This window comes from Nyctibius grandis, chromosome 8 (assembly GCF_013368605.1).
Source record: "Nyctibius grandis isolate bNycGra1 chromosome 8, bNycGra1.pri, whole genome shotgun sequence".
Classification (NCBI taxonomy): Eukaryota; Metazoa; Chordata; class Aves; order Nyctibiiformes; family Nyctibiidae; genus Nyctibius; species Nyctibius grandis.
The window spans coordinates 46,083,193-46,103,118 of record NC_090665.1 but is presented as its reverse complement, the minus strand read 5'-3'; the positions used below and the strand labels follow the sequence as shown (position 1 = coordinate 46,103,118).

General features: G+C 51.3%; 2 protein-coding genes across 2 annotated transcripts; one reads left to right on the top strand and one right to left on the bottom strand.

The window, feature by feature from the left end:
• The first annotated feature begins 1,552 nt into the window (after positions 1-1,552).
• Positions 1,553-7,417, top strand: LOC137666747 (cytochrome P450 2J2-like). The gene is made up of 10 exons (XM_068406952.1): positions 1,553-1,703; positions 2,078-2,382; positions 2,968-3,130; positions 3,282-3,431; positions 3,884-4,044; positions 4,482-4,658; positions 4,930-5,065; positions 5,292-5,479; positions 5,981-6,119; positions 6,767-7,417. The coding sequence occupies exons 2-10, from the start codon at positions 2,194-2,196 to the stop codon at positions 6,940-6,942; spliced, it is 1,479 nt and encodes a 492-aa protein (XP_068263053.1). The 5' UTR covers positions 1,553-1,703; positions 2,078-2,193; the 3' UTR covers positions 6,943-7,417.
• Positions 7,418-11,910: 4,493 nt separating this feature from the next.
• LOC137666355 (cytochrome P450 2J2-like) lies at positions 11,911-17,861 on the bottom strand. The gene is made up of 10 exons (XM_068406302.1): positions 17,687-17,861; positions 17,001-17,305; positions 16,244-16,406; positions 15,943-16,092; positions 15,311-15,471; positions 14,695-14,871; positions 14,288-14,423; positions 13,874-14,061; positions 13,234-13,372; positions 11,911-12,574 (listed from the first exon to the last, which is right to left on the bottom strand). The coding sequence occupies exons 2-10, from the start codon at positions 17,187-17,189 to the stop codon at positions 12,399-12,401; spliced, it is 1,479 nt and encodes a 492-aa protein (XP_068262403.1). The 5' UTR covers positions 17,190-17,305; positions 17,687-17,861; the 3' UTR covers positions 11,911-12,398.
• Between the last annotated feature and the right edge of the window lie 2,065 nt (positions 17,862-19,926).

The window sequence follows — 19,926 nt, the reverse complement described above, 5'->3', positions numbered from 1 at the left end:
TCCCTCTGTGATGGATACAATGCTTCTGCCCGCAACCGGGGGCTCTTTGGAAGAGTTAATTAAATATGCAACTCGAGGAGAATTTTTCCTTTGAGGTGACCAAGCATTAATGCTTGCAAATGCTGTCTCCTATGTGCTTTTGTTTGGAATATAGTCACAGTAAAGATCATTATTTTTTTTTCTCACCTTTCATTAAGTGACTTTTCTATGAGCACGCATGTAGGGTACTGAACACTTAACAGGAAAAGAGGATTAAATCAAGTTTCATTTCCAGCGGCTTCAGCCTCCATCTCTGGCAATAACCGCCTTTGCCGCGTTACAAAGCCATCACTGTGCAGTGGCAGATTTATGCCACATGGGAGAGTCCTCTGCACATCCCATCCCTGCCACGCGAGGCACACAGGGATTCTGTCCATGAGCCGGCCTTCTAACTGAGCATGTTAATCCTACTGCATTTTAAATTAATATTTTGCAGTTACAGGCTCCCATCGTTCTTTTTTCTTTCTAAAAGATCTGTGGACTTTTTTTTCACCTATGAAGTTTTCAAAGCCGTTCAGGACTAGACTCTGGGTTATCTCCATTTTTTTTATTCACTCTGTTGTAGGTCTGACCTCGGGTATGTGGCTACAACTTGTATTATTTGCACTGGCTTAGCAAACAAATGTTGATCTCTTCCCTCCTCTGTTTCACACCTGCCTTTCCCCGTTACTTTAGTGTTTCCTTCCCTACACCTGGAGAGAATAAATGATTGAAATCTGCTTCTTTTTCTTCCTTTTCTTTTAAATCGGTTGGAAAAACCCCCCCATCCCACTCATTTTTAAATGTAATCATGCCCTTAATTTATTGATTTTTGAGCGGAACATCTCATGTGAGTGAAGGGGAACACGTGCATCTCTACAGGCTCATGCCTAAGTGTGCTTAGAAGCAATGGATAAAAAGAAAGATTCTCCCTCAAAACAATTTTTTCCTCTTTAGGTTCCACAGTGAAACAGTGATTTACCTTTCTCAAGTTTCCTAAGAGTAACGGTTATGCAGCACCTTCGCTCTCGCACATATGCCATGAGCTGGATGGTGCGATGGCAAACTGCTGCTACGAATGTCCCTGCTTCTTTCTCAATAGAACGTCACACGTAGGTCAAAATTAAATGCGGTGTATGCACATGATCAACTGCCTGTGTCAGAGCCACTCTTAGATGGGACAATATGTCACAGCCTGTCACCAGGTACCACCGAAGGGCCACAGCCTGCGGAGCTGGGCATCTGCTGTGGCGTTTCAGCACCTGCCTGAGCTTCGTTGGGGTTTGGGCACGGCTTCAGCGCAGGCTACGGAGCCACAGGCCAAAGCAGGGGGCAGGGATGGCCAGAGAGCTCGACGCAGGGCCAGCCCCATGGCCAGAGCAGGTTGCTGTGCTTGCGTTTGCCCAGCAGAGATCAGAGAGTGACAGTGCTCAGACAGCGCTGCAGGGCCTGGGCGACTGTTTGCTTCCGGCACACAGCGCCGTGACGCACGGAAACCTCAGCCCGGGAGTCGGACGGTTTGTGCGAGGTCTGCGCAGCCTTAGCCCGGCTGTCCCCGTGACCTGGGGCCCAGGCTGGGACTCTTCATACCAGTGAAGGAGCTTCTGCACGCGAGGAAAGCGCCAGGTGCTCAGAGCAGCTGCAGCCTCCCCGGCACCGCGAAGCCGACGCCGGGACGGGGCACGGTGAGGGCACCTCGGGGAGGAGAGAGCGGGGCTCACACCGAGCCTTGGGCTTGGGGGATCGGCCCGGCGAGGCTGCCGGAAGGTTTTAATCCTGGCCCTGCAAAGCTCATTTCTGTCCTTTAGACAAGGACGTGGATCACTGGGATTCATAAAGCAGCTGTGGGAGGTGGGAAGGGAAAGGGGAGTGGGGGGTGTTTCGCTTTGGTTTGGTTTCATTTTTAATGAGATGAGATGAGAGGAAATGCTTGAGTTTAATCAAGAAGGGGTTTAATCAAACGGTCTTTGCTGCAACCTGGAAAAGCAGGAGTCTGAGCACAACCTCCAGGCCAGGTCAGCAGAAGCCACTCCATGCTGTCTTGTGTTTGCACCCACAGCTGTACCAGCACGTTGCCCATCTCCCTCTGTCCCTGGGGGATTCAGTGGTGCCCTGTAGCTCGCCCTACCCTGACCCGCCGTGGGACACGTCCCCACGCAGCCCCACCATCCACCCATGCTGCACTTCCTCTGGGAGAGCATCTCCTTCCAGATGCTCCTTGTCTTCCTTGTTGTCTTCCTGCTTGTCGCCGACTCCATGAAGCGCAGAAGGCCGAAGGACTTCCCTCCCAGCCCCTTCTCCCTCCCCTTCGTGGGGCACTTCTACCTGATGAACCCCAGCAATCCCCAAATGGCGATGCAGAAGGTACGGGGCTGGTGGGCGTCTCAGGAAAGGGGATGGAGGGGATGAGGGGATTGCACCTGCACAGCTTTGCAGTGTCGGGAGGGGTTTAACCCAAACCCCATGGCCCATGAGGACTCAGAGGAGCTCACCCTGTGGCGGGCAGGAGGTTTGCCCTCAGTCAGCAGCAATGTGGATGAAGGTTGCCCGGGTACGAGGAGGTGAGTGATCCCTTGGGCAAAGGGCATGGCATGATACCACGGGTGCGGTCACCGCTGTAGGAGCCCTATCGGTCTTACCAGGGTCTAGAAGGGTGTTTGGGAAAGGGGAGAAACAAAAGCTGGAAAAATAGAGGACTGAGAAATCAAACCTGGAGAGTTTTACTTGTTTTATGGCCAATTAACACCAAATCCTGATCAGCGATTTGGGAAAAGAGAAAAGAAAATGACCATAGTCAGACAAGCACACACTTGTGCTAACTCCTCCTCTCCCCTCCTAATCTCAGCTTCCCTTATTTTCACCTGTGTCCCCTGCCAGAGCTGTCCCTGTCCTGACAGACACATTCATTGCAAATTAAAACACTTTTGTTTATTTCCCCGCCACTCCCAGCTTGCTGAAAAATATGGGGACATCTTCAGCACACAGATGGGCAGCGTATGGATTGTGTTCGTAAACGGGCTGCGGATGGTTAAGGAAGTTCTTGTAAACCAAGGGGAAAACTTCATGGATCGCCCTGTATTTCCTATCAACAGTGAGGTCTTCAGCAAAATAGGTGAGTTATCCCTCAGGTTATGTATCTCACCTGTAAGGTCAAAGCATTGTCACTGCAGAGGTCTGAGATGGCTGGAGATAAGGGAGAGCCCTGGAGATTTTCCCCTCAGTGGAGGGATCTGCCTTGGCTCACTGTGGTGTGTTTCTGCCAGGACTGGTCTTCTCCTCCGGGCACTTGTGGAAGCAGCAGAGGAGGTTCACCTTGACCACCCTCCGAAACTTCGGCTTGGGCAAGAGGAGCCTGGAGGAGCGCATCCAGGAGGAGAGCCAATGCCTCGTGGAGGCCTTTAGGGATGAGCAGGGTGAGTGTCACAGCCCTCATAAGCTGTGATGAAGGCAGAAAGTGGTACGGCCTGTTATAGTTTCACCCATAATTCACGGCATGATGAAAAATACTTCGCCTTGAAAGGGATGACAGCATCCCAGCTCTCCTTTGCAGGTGTGTTGACCTCAAACTGACTGGTGAATGCCAGTGGGTAACACCCAGAGCATCATTTATAGCCCACCTCCAGCCTACTGCTCTTTTGGAGATCTCTGGAAATCCCATGAGATGTTTGGTCTGTGCTGGTGCTGCCCAACCAAGCTTGGCCGGTTCCTGGGGTTGGCAAAGTGCCCCAGGAGCACAGTGAGGTGTCCATCAGGGGCCACTCATTTCAATCCTATTTCTTGAGTGTTTTACCTCTGACAACTGTGTTGTTTTCTCCTTTTCTGTGAAGATTGGAAGAAAATTGGTCATTCCCTTTTCCTTCTCCAGGGAATCCTTTCAACCCTCACTTTAAAATCAATAACGCCGTTTCAAACATCATCTGCTCTGTCACCTTTGGCAATCGGTTTGACTACCACGATGAGGAATTCCAAAAATTGTTGCAGCTGATGGACGAGATAGTTAGCCTCCAGACATCCGTCATGACCCAGGTACAGCCCTCCTGCCACCAATATGGGTGGTGTGCACTTTTGCAGTGCCATGGGCTCTTCTCCAGAGTCAATCTCAAAACTCATACCGTTACCATCACCAAAATTTGTTGTCATTCCCTATTCCTTCACACATGGTAGATGTGCCCGTAATTTCTTTCTGCCTTGTTTTCAAGCTGGGCGATGCTCACGGTGCTCTCTCTCACTCAACGTCACCTTTTCTGCCCACTGACTGCCAACCTACCTGCTGTAACGCCGGGTAATGCACAAGGCACTCTGTAACAGCAATACCAATCCCTTGTAATGCTCTGCTGGAGCTCAGCTTTTTCCACCAGCTCCAGCCATTTAGGCAGCATGGCATTGCAGGCTCTTCAGGTTTTGATAACAGAAGGGTTTTTCAGTCCTTTATTCAATTTGCTTTTGTCCTTTTGTGTCCAAAGCTCTACAACTCTTGCCCAGCTATAATAAAATTCTTCCCTGGATCCCACCAAACCATTTTCAAAAAATGGAGGTTGTTGAAAAGTTTCGTGGAAGAGAAGATTAACAAACACAAGGAGGACTGGAACCCCTCGGAGAGCAGGGACTACATCGACAGCTACCTGCAGGAGATAGCCAAGGTCAGCAATGTGGAGCAAACCCTTCTGCAGCAGGGCTTAGAAATGAGGAGGGACAAGAAGCGTGACCAGATTCTCCATCTGAGCTGCCTCTGTGGCCTTTTAGGAGCTTATGATGCATGTCAGGTTCAGGGCACCCATCAAGAGGATGGAGGTGCAGGGGGACAGCAGCTTCTGCCAAAATCCTTGGGGTTGACTTGGCGTGGGCAAGACTGTGCCCAGTGTCAGGACAGCCCTCCCTGTTCATGCAGCACTAACACACTTTTCTATAAAGGACGACAGCAGAGGCAGCTTCCAGGAGGAAAACCTCGTGGCGTGCGTGCTTGACCTGCTGTTTGCCGGGACCGAGACCACTTCCACAACCATCCGCTGGGCTCTGCTCTATATGGCCATATATCCGGACATTCAAGGTACAGTTAGCAAAAGGTCAGCACTTTTCCTTGCTTTTAGCCCTCAGCTTTGTGAGACACCTTTATTTGAGAGTAAAATTGGGAATCTCCCTGCACTCACTCAAAAGAGGTGCAAAGAGTGGCAGGTGTCCCAGGTCAGTCCTTGGGAGACCCTCACAGCAACCACCCCACGCTGCTCCCAGGGTTCTTTCTTGGCCCTTGGCTGATCCCTGCCCTTTCCCACCAGCCCGCGTGCAAGCCGAGATCGACGCGGTCATCGGGCGGGTGCGGCAGCCAGCCCTGGAGGACAGGAGCAACATGCCCTACACCAACGCCGTCATCCACGAAGTGCAGAGGAAAAGCAACATCATCCCTTTCAACGTGCCAAGAGTGACAGTAAAGGACACGGTCTTGGAAGGGTTCCGCATACCAAAGGTAACACCAGTCCTGAGCACTGAGACTTTACCAAGAGACTCCCCCTTCCCCAGGCACATTTCATGGGGCCAGGTCCCTCCTGCGCAGACAGGAGGGCAGAGCCACAGCGTCTCTGCCCTGCCAGAGTTCACTCCTGGTGAACACGCATTTTTGTCATCCAAACAACGGCCCCTTCTCCAGCACGTTGAATGGTGCGAGACACCCCCCACATGCACCATCGAGGCACAGACCCCATCTCACACAGCTTTTACAGGAACTTTGGCCCAAGATTACAGCAGATGAAAATGATGCTGATGAGGGAAAATCGTGGGTATATAATCATTGCACCCCCAAAGAGACAAGAAGTAGGAAAAACTGGCCGTGCAGGGGGTGTTGAACAAATCATTGCAGGAGAATTTGACTATGGATGTTCTTCATAGAGAAGAGTCTGGGAGATAAAAATGCCCCTCCTGTTGTCAGTGACAGAGAAACTGCAAGTTATTTTTCTTTTTCTCCTCTTAGGGCACGGTTTTGGCCACAAATTTATACTCTGTGATGTTTGACAAGAACGAGTGGGAAACCCCCGACACTTTTAACCCCGGCCATTTCCTGAAGGATGGTCAGTTCTGGAAAAGGGAGGCTTTTATGCCCTTTTCTATAGGTAAGATTTGCTGGATTTTGGTGCCTCCGTGCTGAGGCACTGGGATGGGGCTTCCGACTGCACGGTGGAGACAGAGGAAAATAGCAATGGAAAGGGCAGATGGTGGCTGTGCCCTGGGAGGTACTGCTCAAGCAGTGCTCATGTGGCCCCCCAAAGCACCCCACCATGCTCTGAGCCCTTTCTTGTCCCTCTTTACATGCACAGAAGAGAGACGAGGATGAATAAAAGACCATAAAAATGCCAGAGACCCTAGAAATGCCTTCACCAAGGCAAGAGCGTCACTCTGTCCTCCTCGTTCCACACGACTGAGGGCACTAGGGGCTTGACTGTTGCCACCACAAGATACTCCAGCCAACAGCTTCCTCGGGGACATTGCTTTTAGCACCCCTGTTTCCCATACCAGCAGCACACGCCTGTTGCATACGCTTACACACACGTGCCCTCGCAAAGTCATGCAATTTGGGGGCAGCCCATGCAGTAACGCCAGTGCTGTTAGTGGGGAGCTCAGTTTGGGCTGCAAAACTCATCCCGCTAAGGGGGTAACATGGCTGGGCCGTGGTCCCAAGGGAACGCAGAGGCTTTTTTGGTAGGCAAAGCAGCGGGGCAGCCAGCACAGGCTGAGGTGCCATGGGTGGCTGTCTCCACAGGGAAGCGTGCCTGCCTGGGCGAGGTGCTGGCCCGCTCCGAGCTCTTCCTCTTCTTCACGGCTCTGCTCCAGAAATTCACCTTCCAGGCACCCCCAGACACCACGCTCAGCCTCCAGTTCAAGCTGGGCATGACGGTGGCCCCTCAGCCCTACAACATCTGCGCCGTGCCTCGGTAGGGAAGCCTGGGCCACCGTCCTTGCACAGAAATTCCTTTGGCAGGGATGCAGAAAGTGAGGCCTTGGCTGCTCCCCTGGGAGGTGGTGACGACCGCCCGGCTCCAGGGAGAGGCTGGCCACTGTGTTGGTTTCTTCCAAAGCAATTACAAAATCATTTCCTTTACAAGCGGACCTTGCACTCTGCATCACATGAGAAAGGTGATCAGCCTGGGCTCTGCCAGGGGCACTTGTGATACGTCTCTGTAAATGAATGAGGGGCTTGGGGCTTTCCTCATTTTATGATGGATGGCCACGCTTCACAGTGGCGAGAGAATGAGCAACGCTGTAGAGAGTGCAGTGTGCAGGCTGCGGCTGTGTCCTGTGGGAGAGCAGTTCCAGCCCTTGATTTCTAACATTAATACGGGTATTAATTGCCAACATGTTTTGATTTTGTTATCCTTGACACGTAATCCATTAAAGAAGTCACTCTACAACACCTCTTTCTCGTGCATCACTAAATCCTTACCAAAACATTTTTGTCATGAAGCGTTCTGCACAGCGAAGACCAACACAGGGGGTTTCCAGCGCTGGCTGTAGCCTTCAGCCGTGCCCCGTGCTTCGGGGCAGGGGAGGCATTGGGCAGCCGCACAGTGCCTGACCCGCATCACTGCGGCATTGCTCGCCGTTAGCAGAGAGGTTGGCACCGTAACAGCAAAGGCAATTCCCACAGGAATGATGAAAATAAACGACCCTGACACTACAAGGAAACTAGCAGGGAAACTATCAAAGCCTGTGGCTGGGTCCGGGCGTGCCACAGCGATTAAGAGTGTGACCCCCACATGGGGCATGGGGAGTGCTCTCCACTCTGACAGATCTATATAAAACATCGCTATTTGTAGCTATAGAGCTGTGGGTCCTTCCTTCTAGAATATGCTAAATGCTCCCTGTTTACCTGCCCAGCATCACCGAGGGGCTGGTGTGCCCGGGGGCAGAGGGGTGAGCTCCAGGAACACACAATGCATGGCTAAACCTGCTGCAGTCAATAGTGTAATGAATAAAAGCACTGCCCTGGTGAGGGCACACCGGGAGTACTCTGACCATTCCGCGCCCCCCAGTTCAAGAAAGACAAGGAACTACTGGAGAGAGTCAAGTAGAGGGCTAAAAAGTTAATCAGAAGACTGGATTTTCTCACTTAGAAGGAGAAGCTGAGAGAGCTGGGTCTGTTTAGGCTTGAGAAGAGAGGACTGAGAGATCTTATCAATACTTACAAATACCTTAAGGGCAGGTGTGATGAGGATGCGGCCAGACTCTTCTCAGTGGTACTCTGTGACAGGACAAGGGGCAACGGGCACAAATTGAAAATTGGGAAGTTCCATCTAAATATAAGAAAAACTTCTTTACTTAGAGGGTGACAAAACACTGGAACTCGCTGCCCAGGGAGGTTGTGGAGTCTCCTTCTCTGGAGATATTCAAAACCCACCTGGACATGACCCTGTGCAACGTGCTCTGGGTGACCCTGCTTTGGCAGGGGGTTGGACTGGATGATCTGCAGAGGTCCCTTCCAACCCCAACTATTCTGAGATTGTGTGAAGTACGACAAATGTATCAAGCCTACTAACTAGATGAGTATTTGACAGACATCCATGAAAGTTTCCATGCTGTAAAGAACAAGGGTTAAGAGACCCATTCAATACCATCAGTGACAGTTTCACATTTCACTAGAGACATCAAAGTACCAGGCTTTAGAAATGTAAGCATCTTCCTAAGACTTAGTCTCCTGTTCCACTGCTCACCACCGTGTCCCACACCACTAGCAGATTAAACAAGCAATTCTGTCTTAAAAATACAAACCTCAATAATATCACTGCAGCAATAAAAGACCTCAAAAGCCAAGAGGTAGTCCAAAGAAGCATAGAGTCCTGAAGAACACAACATGACAGACAAAACTGTCCAATGGCATTTCGTCTGGCCTATTCTCTGCTCATACCACATTTGGCATGAGACCGGCTTTTAAACGATGCCTCGTGTAGACAGAATTTCAGATGCTGAGGAAGGAAGAAATCAAAGAACAAGCCATACTGAGGAGCAAGCAAAATGGAAGACTACTCAAATTTCACCTAATTGACCTTAAATTGCCATTTTTTTCTTTTTAGATTCACTATAAACTAGTGAGAAAGCTAGAGAGAAAGCTAGTAGTTTAGCTACTTGTGGCAGAAAAATGGAACTTGCAGATTAGCATGGCCTCGTGTCTGAAAACAGGGAAATAAGGAAAGGACCAAAGCCTGAGGGCTCCAGTTTAAAATGAGATCACTCTTCTACTTGCTGATTATGACTTCAAGCCAGAATGCAAACTTGAGCGAGTTCTAGCTGGGATTCCCAGTCCTACTGAGATAACTTGGGAAATACCAGCACCAAGCTGCCTGCCCTCTTCAGTCTGCTTTGCAGGTTATTTATGTGCCCAGTTCTGAGTCTCGCTGATGGCTTCCTTGTTCCCTGAGCACTAACCTCAGCCCAGAAGAGATGAGAGCAGGCAGCTGTTCAGCCCTCCCGAGTGAAGATCAGCAGGGAGGAGGTGTCACAAGTTTCCTTCAGGGGCCCTCTTCCAGACCTGTTTTTACCACAGGTTTTCCCTTTCTCTGAACCATGCTCCTCAGCCTGACTATCCTGACCTTGGTGAGTAATGACTTTTATTGCCTTGGGCTGCTGCCCCTGTGAGGATGGGGAGCTGCGTGACACCTCGACGTGGAAGGGCCTTTGCACTGGCGGAGCCATCCCATGGGTGTGAAGTGAATGGCCTGACACTGAAGAACCATCTTTCCTTCTTCCTGAAGCTGGAGGTAAAAGCATTTTCAGACCCTGAAGGACAAAAGCTGCAGCTGTGTGTTTGAGGGAGAAGGGAAGGGCAGAGGCTCTTGGCTGTGCAGGAAGCCTGAGCCAAGCTGCAGGATGTTTTCAGCCCGTGTGTGGTCTGTCACAGGACACACACCGGCAGCCACCACTGCCTTGCTGAGCGCAGAAGGAGCGAGAGAGGGGTGGTGTGTGTAGGGCAGCTCTGCTTCCAAGTGTGTGGCCATGAGAAGCTACGTTCAGTTGCAGATGGCCTGTGTGGAGCCTGGGTGTGTGACCGTGTTTGCTTACGGCTTTTCTGGTAGCTCCTTGAGAGCTGAGCACTGCAGCAGAAGGTTTCTGTGTTTAGGCGAGGGCTGTCCCTGGACAAGTGGTGCAGGAGTACAGCCCTGAGCACAAGGAAAGGGAGGAGGTGAGGTCACCGTGCATGGGAGATGGTTTTGGTAGAAAGGGCAAAATGTGCAAGGAGCTCTTGTGCAAAACGGTCCTGTGAAGTGTGCTCTGCTCAGAGCACAGCTAACCCAGCGGAGACGTGGGGAGGGAGGGGGAGGGAGCTTGTGGTTATAGCAGCAGCCTGGGAAAGGAAATGGGACTCTGAGCCAAGAAGGGGAAGAACAGAAGTCAGATGACACCTGCAAGCTGGAAGTGCTTTGGGAGTAATGCTGCACACAACAGAAACTCATCGCTGCTCCCCTCTCCCGATTCCAGGCACGCAGGCCACTTCCAGCCTTCCCCTTCTGCTTCTCCCAGGGAAGGAAAAGAAAGAACATAAGGTCTAGAAAGTCAAAGGAACTTTCTTATTTCTGCTGCAAAGGGAAGATGTGGGAGCCCCTTGCCAGGAGCAGGTCAGGTGGGGAGAGGAGGGGTGGTGAGCTGGGGTTGGGGCTGTCTCATCCTTCTTCTGGTGAGAACCTGGTCAAGTCTCCTGTGTTTTAGAAATAGGTTGGTTTGGTTCCATGTCTTCTTACATCTCCACCTTATGGAGCTACAAAACAGGAACCTCAATTGCCAAAAGCAGCATCTGTGTGGGGCCACAGGATGATTCTGTCCTTTTCTGGGCAGGTCTGCAGGGCCAGCTCAGGCTTCCATGCTGCCTCCTCTCCGTGCTCAAAGGAGAAAACACAGGTTAAGAAAAAAGGATTTAAAACCCACCGGGACATTAATGTTTGCAGGAAAAAAGATGCTTTTATTCCTTCAGGAGATGGCGTAATTGTCAGAAGAGACGCTGGGAAAAAGTTGGTTCCTCCAGGAATGTGCACACACAAAAAGTACTCCAGGAAAAATTGCAAATGAACAGGAAAAGATTGCTTTCACCTTGCTTCCTCAGCAGGTGAGCAGGAGCTGGAGGTGTGTGTTATGGGTGCTGTGCTGTACCATGCCTTCCTGCTCGGCAGCCCGTCCTGCTCTTAGGAGCTGTAGCTTCTTGTGCATGGCAGCCTCGCCGGGATCCCATGGTGCAACTGCTACTGAGTCGATGCATTTACTGCTATTAACTATCAGTTGTCGATCGTGGAACTGTTTCACCTTGCATGTGACAGTTTAAAATAATAGTAATGTGTTGCTGGTATTTTTCCAAGGGACCCTTTTATTCGTTACACTATTGATTGCCGCAGGCTTAGCCGTGCATCGTGTGTTCCTGGAGCTCACCCTTCTGCCCCGGGCACACCAGCCCCTCAGTGATGCTGGGCAGGTAAACAGGGAGCATTTAGCATATTCTAGGAGGCAGGACCCACAGCTCAATAGCTACAAATACGAGTGTTTTATATAGATCTGTTAGAGCGGAGAGCACTCCCCATGCTCCATGTGGGTGTCACACTCAATCGCTGTGGCACGCCCGGACCCAGCCACAGGCTTTGATAGTTTCCCTGCTAGTTTCCTTGTAGTGTCAGGGTCGTTTATTTTCATCATTCCTGTGGGAATTGCCTTTGCTGTTACGGTGCCAACCTCTCTGCTAACGGCGAGCAATGCCGCAGTGATGCGGGTCAGGCACTGTGCGGCTGCCCAATGCCTCCCCTGCCCCGAAGCACGGGGCACGGCTGAAGGCTACAGCCAGCGCTGGAAACCCCCTGTGTTGGTCTTCGCTGTGCAGAACGCTTCATGACAAAAATGTTTTGGTAAGGATTTAGTGATGCACGAGAAAGAGGTGTTGTAGAGTGACTTCTTTAATGGATTACGTGTCAAGGATAACAAAATCAAAACACGTTGGCAATTAATACCTGTATTAATGTTAGAAATCAAGGGCTGGAACTGCTCTCCCACAGGACACAGCCGCAGCCTGCACACTGCACTCTCTACAGCGTTGCTCATTCTCTCGCCACTGTGAAGCGTGGCCATCCATCATAAAATTAGGAAAGCCCCAAGCCCCTCGTTCATTTACAGAGACGTATCACAAGTGCCCCTGGCAGAGCCCTGGCAGAGCCCAGGCTGATCACCTTTCTCATGTGATGCAGAGTGCAAGGTCCGCTTGTAAAAGAAATGATTTTGTAATTGCTTTGGAAGAAACCAACACAGTGGCCAGCCTCTCCCTGGAGCCGGGCGGTCGTCACCACCGCCCAGGGGAGCAGCCGAGGCCCCGCTTTCTGCATCCCTGCCAAAGGATTTTCTGTGCAAGGACGGTGGCCAAGGCTTCCCTACCGAGGCACGGCGCAGATCTTGTAGGGCTGAGGGGCCACTGTCATGCCCATCTGGAACTGGAGGCTGAGCGTGGTGTCTGGGGGTGCCTGGAAGGTGAATTTCTGGAGCAGAGCCGTGAAGAAGAGGAAGAGCTCGGAGCGGGCCAGCACCTCGCCCAGGCAGGCACGCTTCCCTGTGGAGACAGCCACCCATGGCACCTCAGCCTGTGCTGGCTGCCCCGCTGCTTTGCCTACCAAAAAAGCCTCTGCGTTCCCTTGGGACCACGGCCCAGCCATGTTACCCCCTTAGCGGGATGAGTTTTGCAGCCCAAACTGAGCTCCCCACTAACAGCATTGGCGTTACTGCATGGGCTGCCCCCAAATTGCATGACTTTGCAAGGGCACGTGTGTGTCACCGTATGCAACAGGCGTGTGCTGCTGGTACGGGAAACAGGGGTGCTAAAAGCAATGTCCCCGAGGAAGCTGTTGGCTGGAGTACTTTGTAGTGGCAACAGACAAGCCCCTAGTGCCCTCAGTCGTGCGGGACCAGGAGGACAGAGTGACGCTCTTGCCTTGGTGTGAAGGCATTTCTAGGGTCTCTGGTATTTTTATGGTCTTTTATTCATCCTCGTCTCTCTTCTGTGCATGTGAAGAGGGATAAGAAAGGCCTCAGAGCATGGTGGGGTGCTTTGGGGGGGGGAGGCGGGCCACGTGAGCACTGCTTGAGCAGCACCTCCCAGGGCACAGCCACCATCTGCCCTTTCCATTGCTATTTTCCTCTGTCTCCACCGTGCAGTCGGAAGCCCCATCCCAGTGCCTCAGCACGGAAGCACCAAAATCCAGCAAATCTTACCTACAGAAAAGGGCATAAAAGCCTCCCTTTTCCAGAACTGACCATCCTTCAGGAAATGGCCGGGGTTAAAAGTGTCGGGGGTTTCCCACTCGTTCTTGTCAAACATCACAGACGTTAAATTTGTGAGCAAAACCGTGCCCTAAGAGCAGAAAAATAAAAATAACTTGCAGTTTCTCTGTCACTGACAACAGGAGGGGCATTTTTATCTCCCAGACTCTTCTCTATGAAGAACATCCATAGTCAAATTCTCCTGCAATGATTTGTTCAACACCCCCTGCACGGCCAGTATTTCCTACTTCTTGTCTCTTTGGGGGTGCAATGATTATATACCCACGATTTTCCCTCATCAGCATCATTTTCATCTGCTGTAATCTTGGGCCAAAGTTCCTGTAAAAGCTGTGTGAGGTGGGATCTGTGCCTCGATGGTGCATGCGGGGGGTGTCTCGCACCATTCAACGTGCTGGAGAAGGGGCCGTTGTTTGGATGACAAAAATGCGTGTTCACCAGGAGTGAACTCTGGCAGCGCAGAGACGCTGTGGCTCTGCCCTCCTGTCTGCGCAGGAGGGACCTGGCCCCATGAAATGTGCCTGGGGAAGGGGGAGTCTCTTGGTAAAGTCTCAGTGCTCAGGACTGGTGTTACCTTTGGTATGCGGAACCCTTCCAAGACCGTGTCCTTTACTGTCATTCTTGGCGCGCTGAAAGGAATGATGTTGCTTTTCCTCTGCACTTCATGGATGACGGCGTTGGTGTAGGGCATGTTGCTCCTGTCCTCCAGGGCTGGCTGCCGCACCCGCCCGATGACCGCATCGATCTCGGCTTGCACGCGGGCTGGTGGGAAAGGGCAGGGATCAGCCAAGGGCCAAGAAAGAACCCTGGGAGCAAGGTGGGATGGTTGCTGTGAGGGTCTCCCAAGGACTGACCTGGGACACCTGCCACTCTTTGCACCTCTTTTGAGTGAGTGCAGGGAGATTCCCAATTTTACTCTCAAATGAAGGTGTCTCACAAAGCTGAGGGCTAAAAGCAAGGAAAAGTGCTGACCTTTTGCTAACTGTACCTTGAATGTCCGGATATATGGCCATATAGAGCAGAGCCCAGCGGATGGTTGTGGAAGTGGTCTCGGTCCCAGCAAACAGCAGGTCAAGCACGCACGCCACGAGGTTTTCCTCCTGGAAGCTGCCGCTGCTGTCGTCCTTCAGAGAAAGGTGTGTTAGTGCTGCATGAACAGGGAGGGCTGTCCCGACACTGGGCACAGTCTTGCCCACGCCGAGTCAACCCCAAGGATTTTGGCAGAAGCTGCTGTCCCCCTGCACCTCCATCCTCTTGATGGGTGCCCTGAACCTGACATGCATCATAAGCTCCTAAAAGGCCACAGAGGCAGCTCAGATGGAGAATCTGGTCTCGTTTCTTGTCCCTTCTCATTTCTAAGCCCTGCTGCAGAGGGGTTTGCTCCACATTGCTGACCTTGGCTATCTCCTGCAGGTAGCTGTCGATGTAGTCCCGGCTCTCCAAGGGGTTCCAGTCCTCCTTGTGTTTGTTGATCTTCTCTTTCACAAAACATTTCAACAACCTCCAGTTTTTGAACATGGTTTGGTGAGATCCAGGGAAGAATTTCATTATAGATGGGCAAGAGTTGTAGAGCTTTGGACACAAAAGGACAAAAGCAAATTGAATAAAGGACTGAAAAAAACCCTTCTGTTATCAAAACCTGAGGAGCCTGCAACGCCACGCTGCCTAAATGGCTGGAGCTGGTGGAAATAGCTGAGCTCGAGCAGAGCATTGCAAGGGATTGGTATTGCTATTACAGAGTGCCTTGTGCATTACCCGGCGTTACAGCAGGCAGGTTGGCAGTCAGTGGGCAGGAAAGGTGATGTTGAGTGAGAGAGAGCACCGTGAGCATCGCCCAGCTTGAAAACAAGGCAGAAAGAAATTATGGGCAAATCTACCGTGTGCGAAGGAATAGAGAATGACAACAAATTTTGGTGATGAAAGCGGTGTGAGTTTTGAGGTTGACTCTGGAGAAGAACCCATGGCACTGCAAAAGTGCACACCACCCATATTGGTGGCAGGAGGGCTGTACCTGGGTCATGACGGATGCCTGGAGGTTAGCTATCTCGTCCATCAGCTGCAACAATTTTTGGAATTCCTCATCGTGGTAGTCAAATCGATTGCCAAAGGTGACAGAGCAGATGATGTTTGAAACGGCGTTATTGATTTTAAAGTGAGGGTTGAAAGGATTCCCTGGAGGAAAAAAAGGGAATGACCAATTTTCTTCTAATCTTCACAGAAAAGAAGACGACAACACTGTTCTCAGAGTAAAACACTCAAGAAATAGGAGTGAAATGAGTGGCCCCTGATGGACACCCTCCTGCGACACTGTGCTTCTGGGGCACCTCGCCACCCCAGGAACTGGCCAGGCTTGGCTGGGCTGTACCAGCAGAGACCAGACATCTCATGGGATTTTTCCAGAGAACTCCAAGAGTGCAGTAGGCTGGAGGTGGGCTATAAATAACACTTTGGGTGTTATCCAGCTGCATTCACCAGTCACTTTGAGGTCAACACACCTGTAATGGAGAGCTGGGATGCTGGCAGGGTGCTGGCATCCCTTGCCAGGCAATGCATTTTTCAGCATGCTGTGAATCATGGGTGAAATTATAACAGGCCGTACCACTCTCTGCCTTCTTCACAGCTTATGAGGGCCGTGACACTCACCCTGCTCATCCCGAAAGGCCTCCACGAGGCATTGGCACTCCTCCTGGATGCGCTCCTCCAGGCTCCTCTTGCCCAAGCCGAAGTTTCGGAGGGTGGTCAAGGTGAACCTCCTCTGCTGCTTCCACAAGTGCCCGGAGGAGGAGATCAGTCCTGGCAGAAACACGCCGCAGTGAGCCAACGCAGATCCCTCCACCAAAGGGAAAATCTCCAGGGCTCTCACTTATCTCCAGCCATCTCGGACCTCTGCAGTGTCAATGCTTTGACCTTACAGGTGAGATACATAACCTGAGGGATAACTCACCCATTTTGCTGAAGACCTCACTGTTGATAGGAAATACAGGGCGATCCAAGAAGTTTTCCCCTTGGTTTACAAGAGCTTCCTTAACCATCCGCAGCCCATTTATGAGCACAACCCATACGCCGCCCATCTGCGTGCTGAAGATGTCCCCGTATTTTTCAGTGAACTGGGAGAGGGGGAAATAAACAAAAGAGTTTTCATTTGCAATGCATGTGTCTGTGAGGGACAGCCCTGTCAGGTGACACAGGAGAAAATAAGGGAAGATGAGAGCAGGAGGGAAGAGGAGGAGTTAGCACAAGTGTGTGCTTCTCTGACCGTGGTCATTTTCTTTTCTCTTTTCCCAAATCACTGGTCAGGGTTGGTGTTAATTGGCCATAAATCAAGTAAAACTCTCCAGGTTTGATTTCTCAGTCCTCTATTTTTCCAGTTTTTGTTTCTCCCCTTTCCCAAACACCCTTCCAGTCCCTGGTCAGACCTATGGGGCTCCTACAGCGGTGACTGCACCCGTGGTATCATGCCATGCCCTTTGCCCAAGGGATCGCTCACCTCCTCGTACCTGGGCAGACTTCATCCACATTGCTGCTGACTGAGGGCAAACCTCCTGCCCGCCCCGGGGTGAGCTCCTCTGAGTCCTCATGGGCCATGGGGTTTGGGTTAAACACCTCCCCACGCTCAAGTGTTACGTAGCTGCAATCCCTTTCGTCCCCTTCCCTGCGATGCCCACCAGCCCCCTTCCCTGCGATGCCCACCAGCCCCGTACCTTCTGCACCGTGATTTGGGGATTGCTGAAGTCCATCAGGTAGAAGTGCCCCACGAAGGGGAGGGAGAGGGGGCTGGGAGGGAAGTCCTTCGGCCTTCTGCGCTTCAGGTAGTCAGCGACAAGCAGGAAGACAACGAGGAAGACAAGGAGCATCTGGAAGGAGATGCTCTCCCAGAGGAAGTGCAGCATGGGTGGATGGTGGGGCTGCGCGGGGATGTGTCCCACAGCAGGTCAGGGCAGGGCGAGGTACGGGGCACCACTGAACCCCCAAGGGACAGGGGGAGATGGGCAACGTGCTGGCGCAGCTGTGGGTGCAAACACAAGACAGCATGGAGTTGCTTCTTCTGACCTGGCCTGGAGGCTGTGCTCAGACTCCTGCTTTTCCAGGTTGCAGCAAGGACTGTTTGATTAAACCCCTTCTTGATTAAACTCAAGCATTTCCTCTCATCTCATCTCATCTCATTAAAAAGGAAAACGAAACCAAACCAAAACACCCCCTGCTCCCCTTTCCCTTCCCACCTCCCACAGCTGCTTTACGAAACCCCAGTGATCCACATCCTCGTCTAAAGGACAGAAATGAGCTTTGCAGGGCCAGGATTAAAACCTTCCGGCAGCCTCACCGGGCCGATCCCTCAAGCCCAAGGCTCGGTGCGAGCCCCGCTCTCTCCACCCCGAGGTGCCCTCACCGTGCCCTGTCCCGGCGTCGGCTTCGCGGTGCCGGGGAGGCTGCAGCCGCTCTGAGCGCCGGGCGCTTTCCTCGCGTGCAGAAGCTCCTTCGCTGCTATGAAGAGTCCCAGCCTGGGCCCCAGGTCACGGGGACAGCCGGGCTAAGGCTGCGCAGACCTCGCACAAACCGTCTGACTCCCGGGCTGAGGTTTCCGTGCGTCACGGCGCTGTGTGCCGGAAGCAAACAGTCGCCCAGGCCCTGCAGCGCTGTCTGAGCACTGTCACTCTCTGATCTCTGCTGGGCAAACGCAAGCACAGCAACCTGCTCTGGCCATGGGGCTGGCCCTGCGCCGAGCCCTCCGGCCATCCCTGCCCCCTGCTTTGGCCTGTGGCTCCGTAGCCCGCGCTGAAGCCGTGCCCAAACCCCGACAAAGCTCAGGCAGGTGCTGAAACGCCACAGCAGATGCCCAGCTCCGCAGGCTGTGGCCCTTCGGTGGTACCTGGTGACAGGCTGTGACATATTGTCCCATCTAAGAGTGGCTCTGACACAGGCAGTTGATCACGTGTGTACACCACATTTAATTTTGACCTACGTGTGATGTTCTATTGAGAAAGAAGCAGGGACATTCGTAGCAGCAGTTTGCCATCGCACCATCCAGCTCATGGCATATGTGGGAGAGCGAAGGTGCTGCATAACCGTTACTCTTAGGAAACTTGAGAAAGGTAAATCACTGTCTCACTGTGGAACCTAAAGAGGAAAAAATTGTTTTCAGGGAGGATCTTTCTTTTTGTCTCTGGCTTCTAAGCACACTTAGGCATGAGCCTGTAGAGATGTACATGTTCCCCTTCACTCACATGAGATGTTCCACTCAAAAAATAAACAAATTAAGGGCATGATTACATTTAAAAATGGGTGGGATGGGGGGAGGGGTTGTGTTCCCAAGTAATTTAAAAAAAAGGAAGAAAAAGAAGCAGATTTCAATCATTTATTCTCTCCAGGTGTAGGGAAGGAAACACTAAAGTAACGGGGAAAGGCAGGTGTGAAACAGAGGAGGGAAGAGATCAACATTTGTTTGCTAAGCCAGTGCAAATAATACAAGCTGTAGCCACATACCCCAGGTCAGACCTACACCAGAGCAAATAAAAAAATGGAGATAACCCAGAGTCTAGTCCTGAATGGCTTTGAAAACTTCATAGGTGAAAAAAAAGTCCACAGATCTTTTAGAAAGAAAAAAGAACGATGGGAGCCTGTAACTGTGAAACATGAATTAAAAATGCAGTAGGATTAAAATGCTGGGTTAGAAGGCCGGTCATGGACAGAATCCCTGTGTGCCCGGCGTGGCAGGGATTGGATGTGCAGAGGACTCTCCCATGTGGCATAAATCTGCCACTGCACAGCTCTGTGATGGAGACACTGCTTCTGCCCGTACCGGGGGCTCTTTGGAAAAGAGTTAATTAAATATGCAACTCGAGGAGAATTTTTCCATTGAGGTGACCAAGCATTAGTGCTTACAAATGCCGTCTCCTGTGTGCTTTTGTTTGGAATATAGTCACAGTAAAGATCATTATCTTTTCTCTCACCTTTCATAAGTGCCTTTTCTATGAGCACGCATGTAGGGTACTGAACACTTAACAGGAAAAGAGGATTAAATCAAGTTTCATTTCCAGCGGCTTTAGCCTCCATCTCTGGCAACAACCGCCTTTGCCGCGTTACAAAGCCATCACTGTGCAGTGGCAGATTTATGCCACATGGGAGAGTCCTCTGCACATCCCATCCCTGCCACACCGGGCACACAGGGATTCTGTCCATGAGCCGGCCTTCTAACTGAGCATGTTAATCCTACTGCATTTTTAATTAATGTTTCACAGTTACAGACTCCCATCGTTCTTTTTATCGTTTCTAAAAGATCTGTGGACTTTTCTTCACCTATGAAGTTTTCAAAGCCGTTCAGGACTAGACTCTGGGTTATCTCCATTTTTTTTTTTAATTCGCTGTGGTGTAGGTCTGACCTCGGGTATGTGGCTACAGCTTGTATTATTTGCACTGGCTTAGCAAACAAATGTTGATCTCTTCCCTCCTCTGTTTCACACCTGCCTTTCCCCGTTACTTTAGTGTTTCCTTCCCTACACCTGGAGAGAATAAATGATTGAAATCTGCTTCATTTTCTTCCTTTTTTTTAAATTACTTGGGAACACAACCCCCCCCCCCCCGCCATCCCACCCATTTTTAAATGTAATGATGCCCTTAATTTGTTTATTT

Coding starts and splice junctions, on each gene's coding strand:
- LOC137666747 (XM_068406952.1), top strand. CDS start 2,194: ATGCTGCACTTCCTCTGGGAGAGCATCTCCTTCCAGATGCTCCTTGTC. Junction 2,383..2,967: donor CCCAAATGGCGATGCAGAAG/GTACGGGGCTGG, acceptor CGCCACTCCCAG/CTTGCTGAAAAATATGGGGA. Junction 6,120..6,766: donor TTTTATGCCCTTTTCTATAG/GTAAGATTTGCT, acceptor CTGTCTCCACAG/GGAAGCGTGCCTGCCTGGGC.
- LOC137666355 (XM_068406302.1), bottom strand. CDS start 17,189: ATGCTGCACTTCCTCTGGGAGAGCATCTCCTTCCAGATGCTCCTTGTC. Junction 14,872..15,310: donor AGGCATCCGTCATGACCCAG/GTACAGCCCTCC, acceptor TTGTGTCCAAAG/CTCTACAACTCTTGCCCATC. Junction 14,424..14,694: donor ACCTGCAGGAGATAGCCAAG/GTCAGCAATGTG, acceptor CTTTCTCTGAAG/GACGACAGCAGCGGCAGCTT.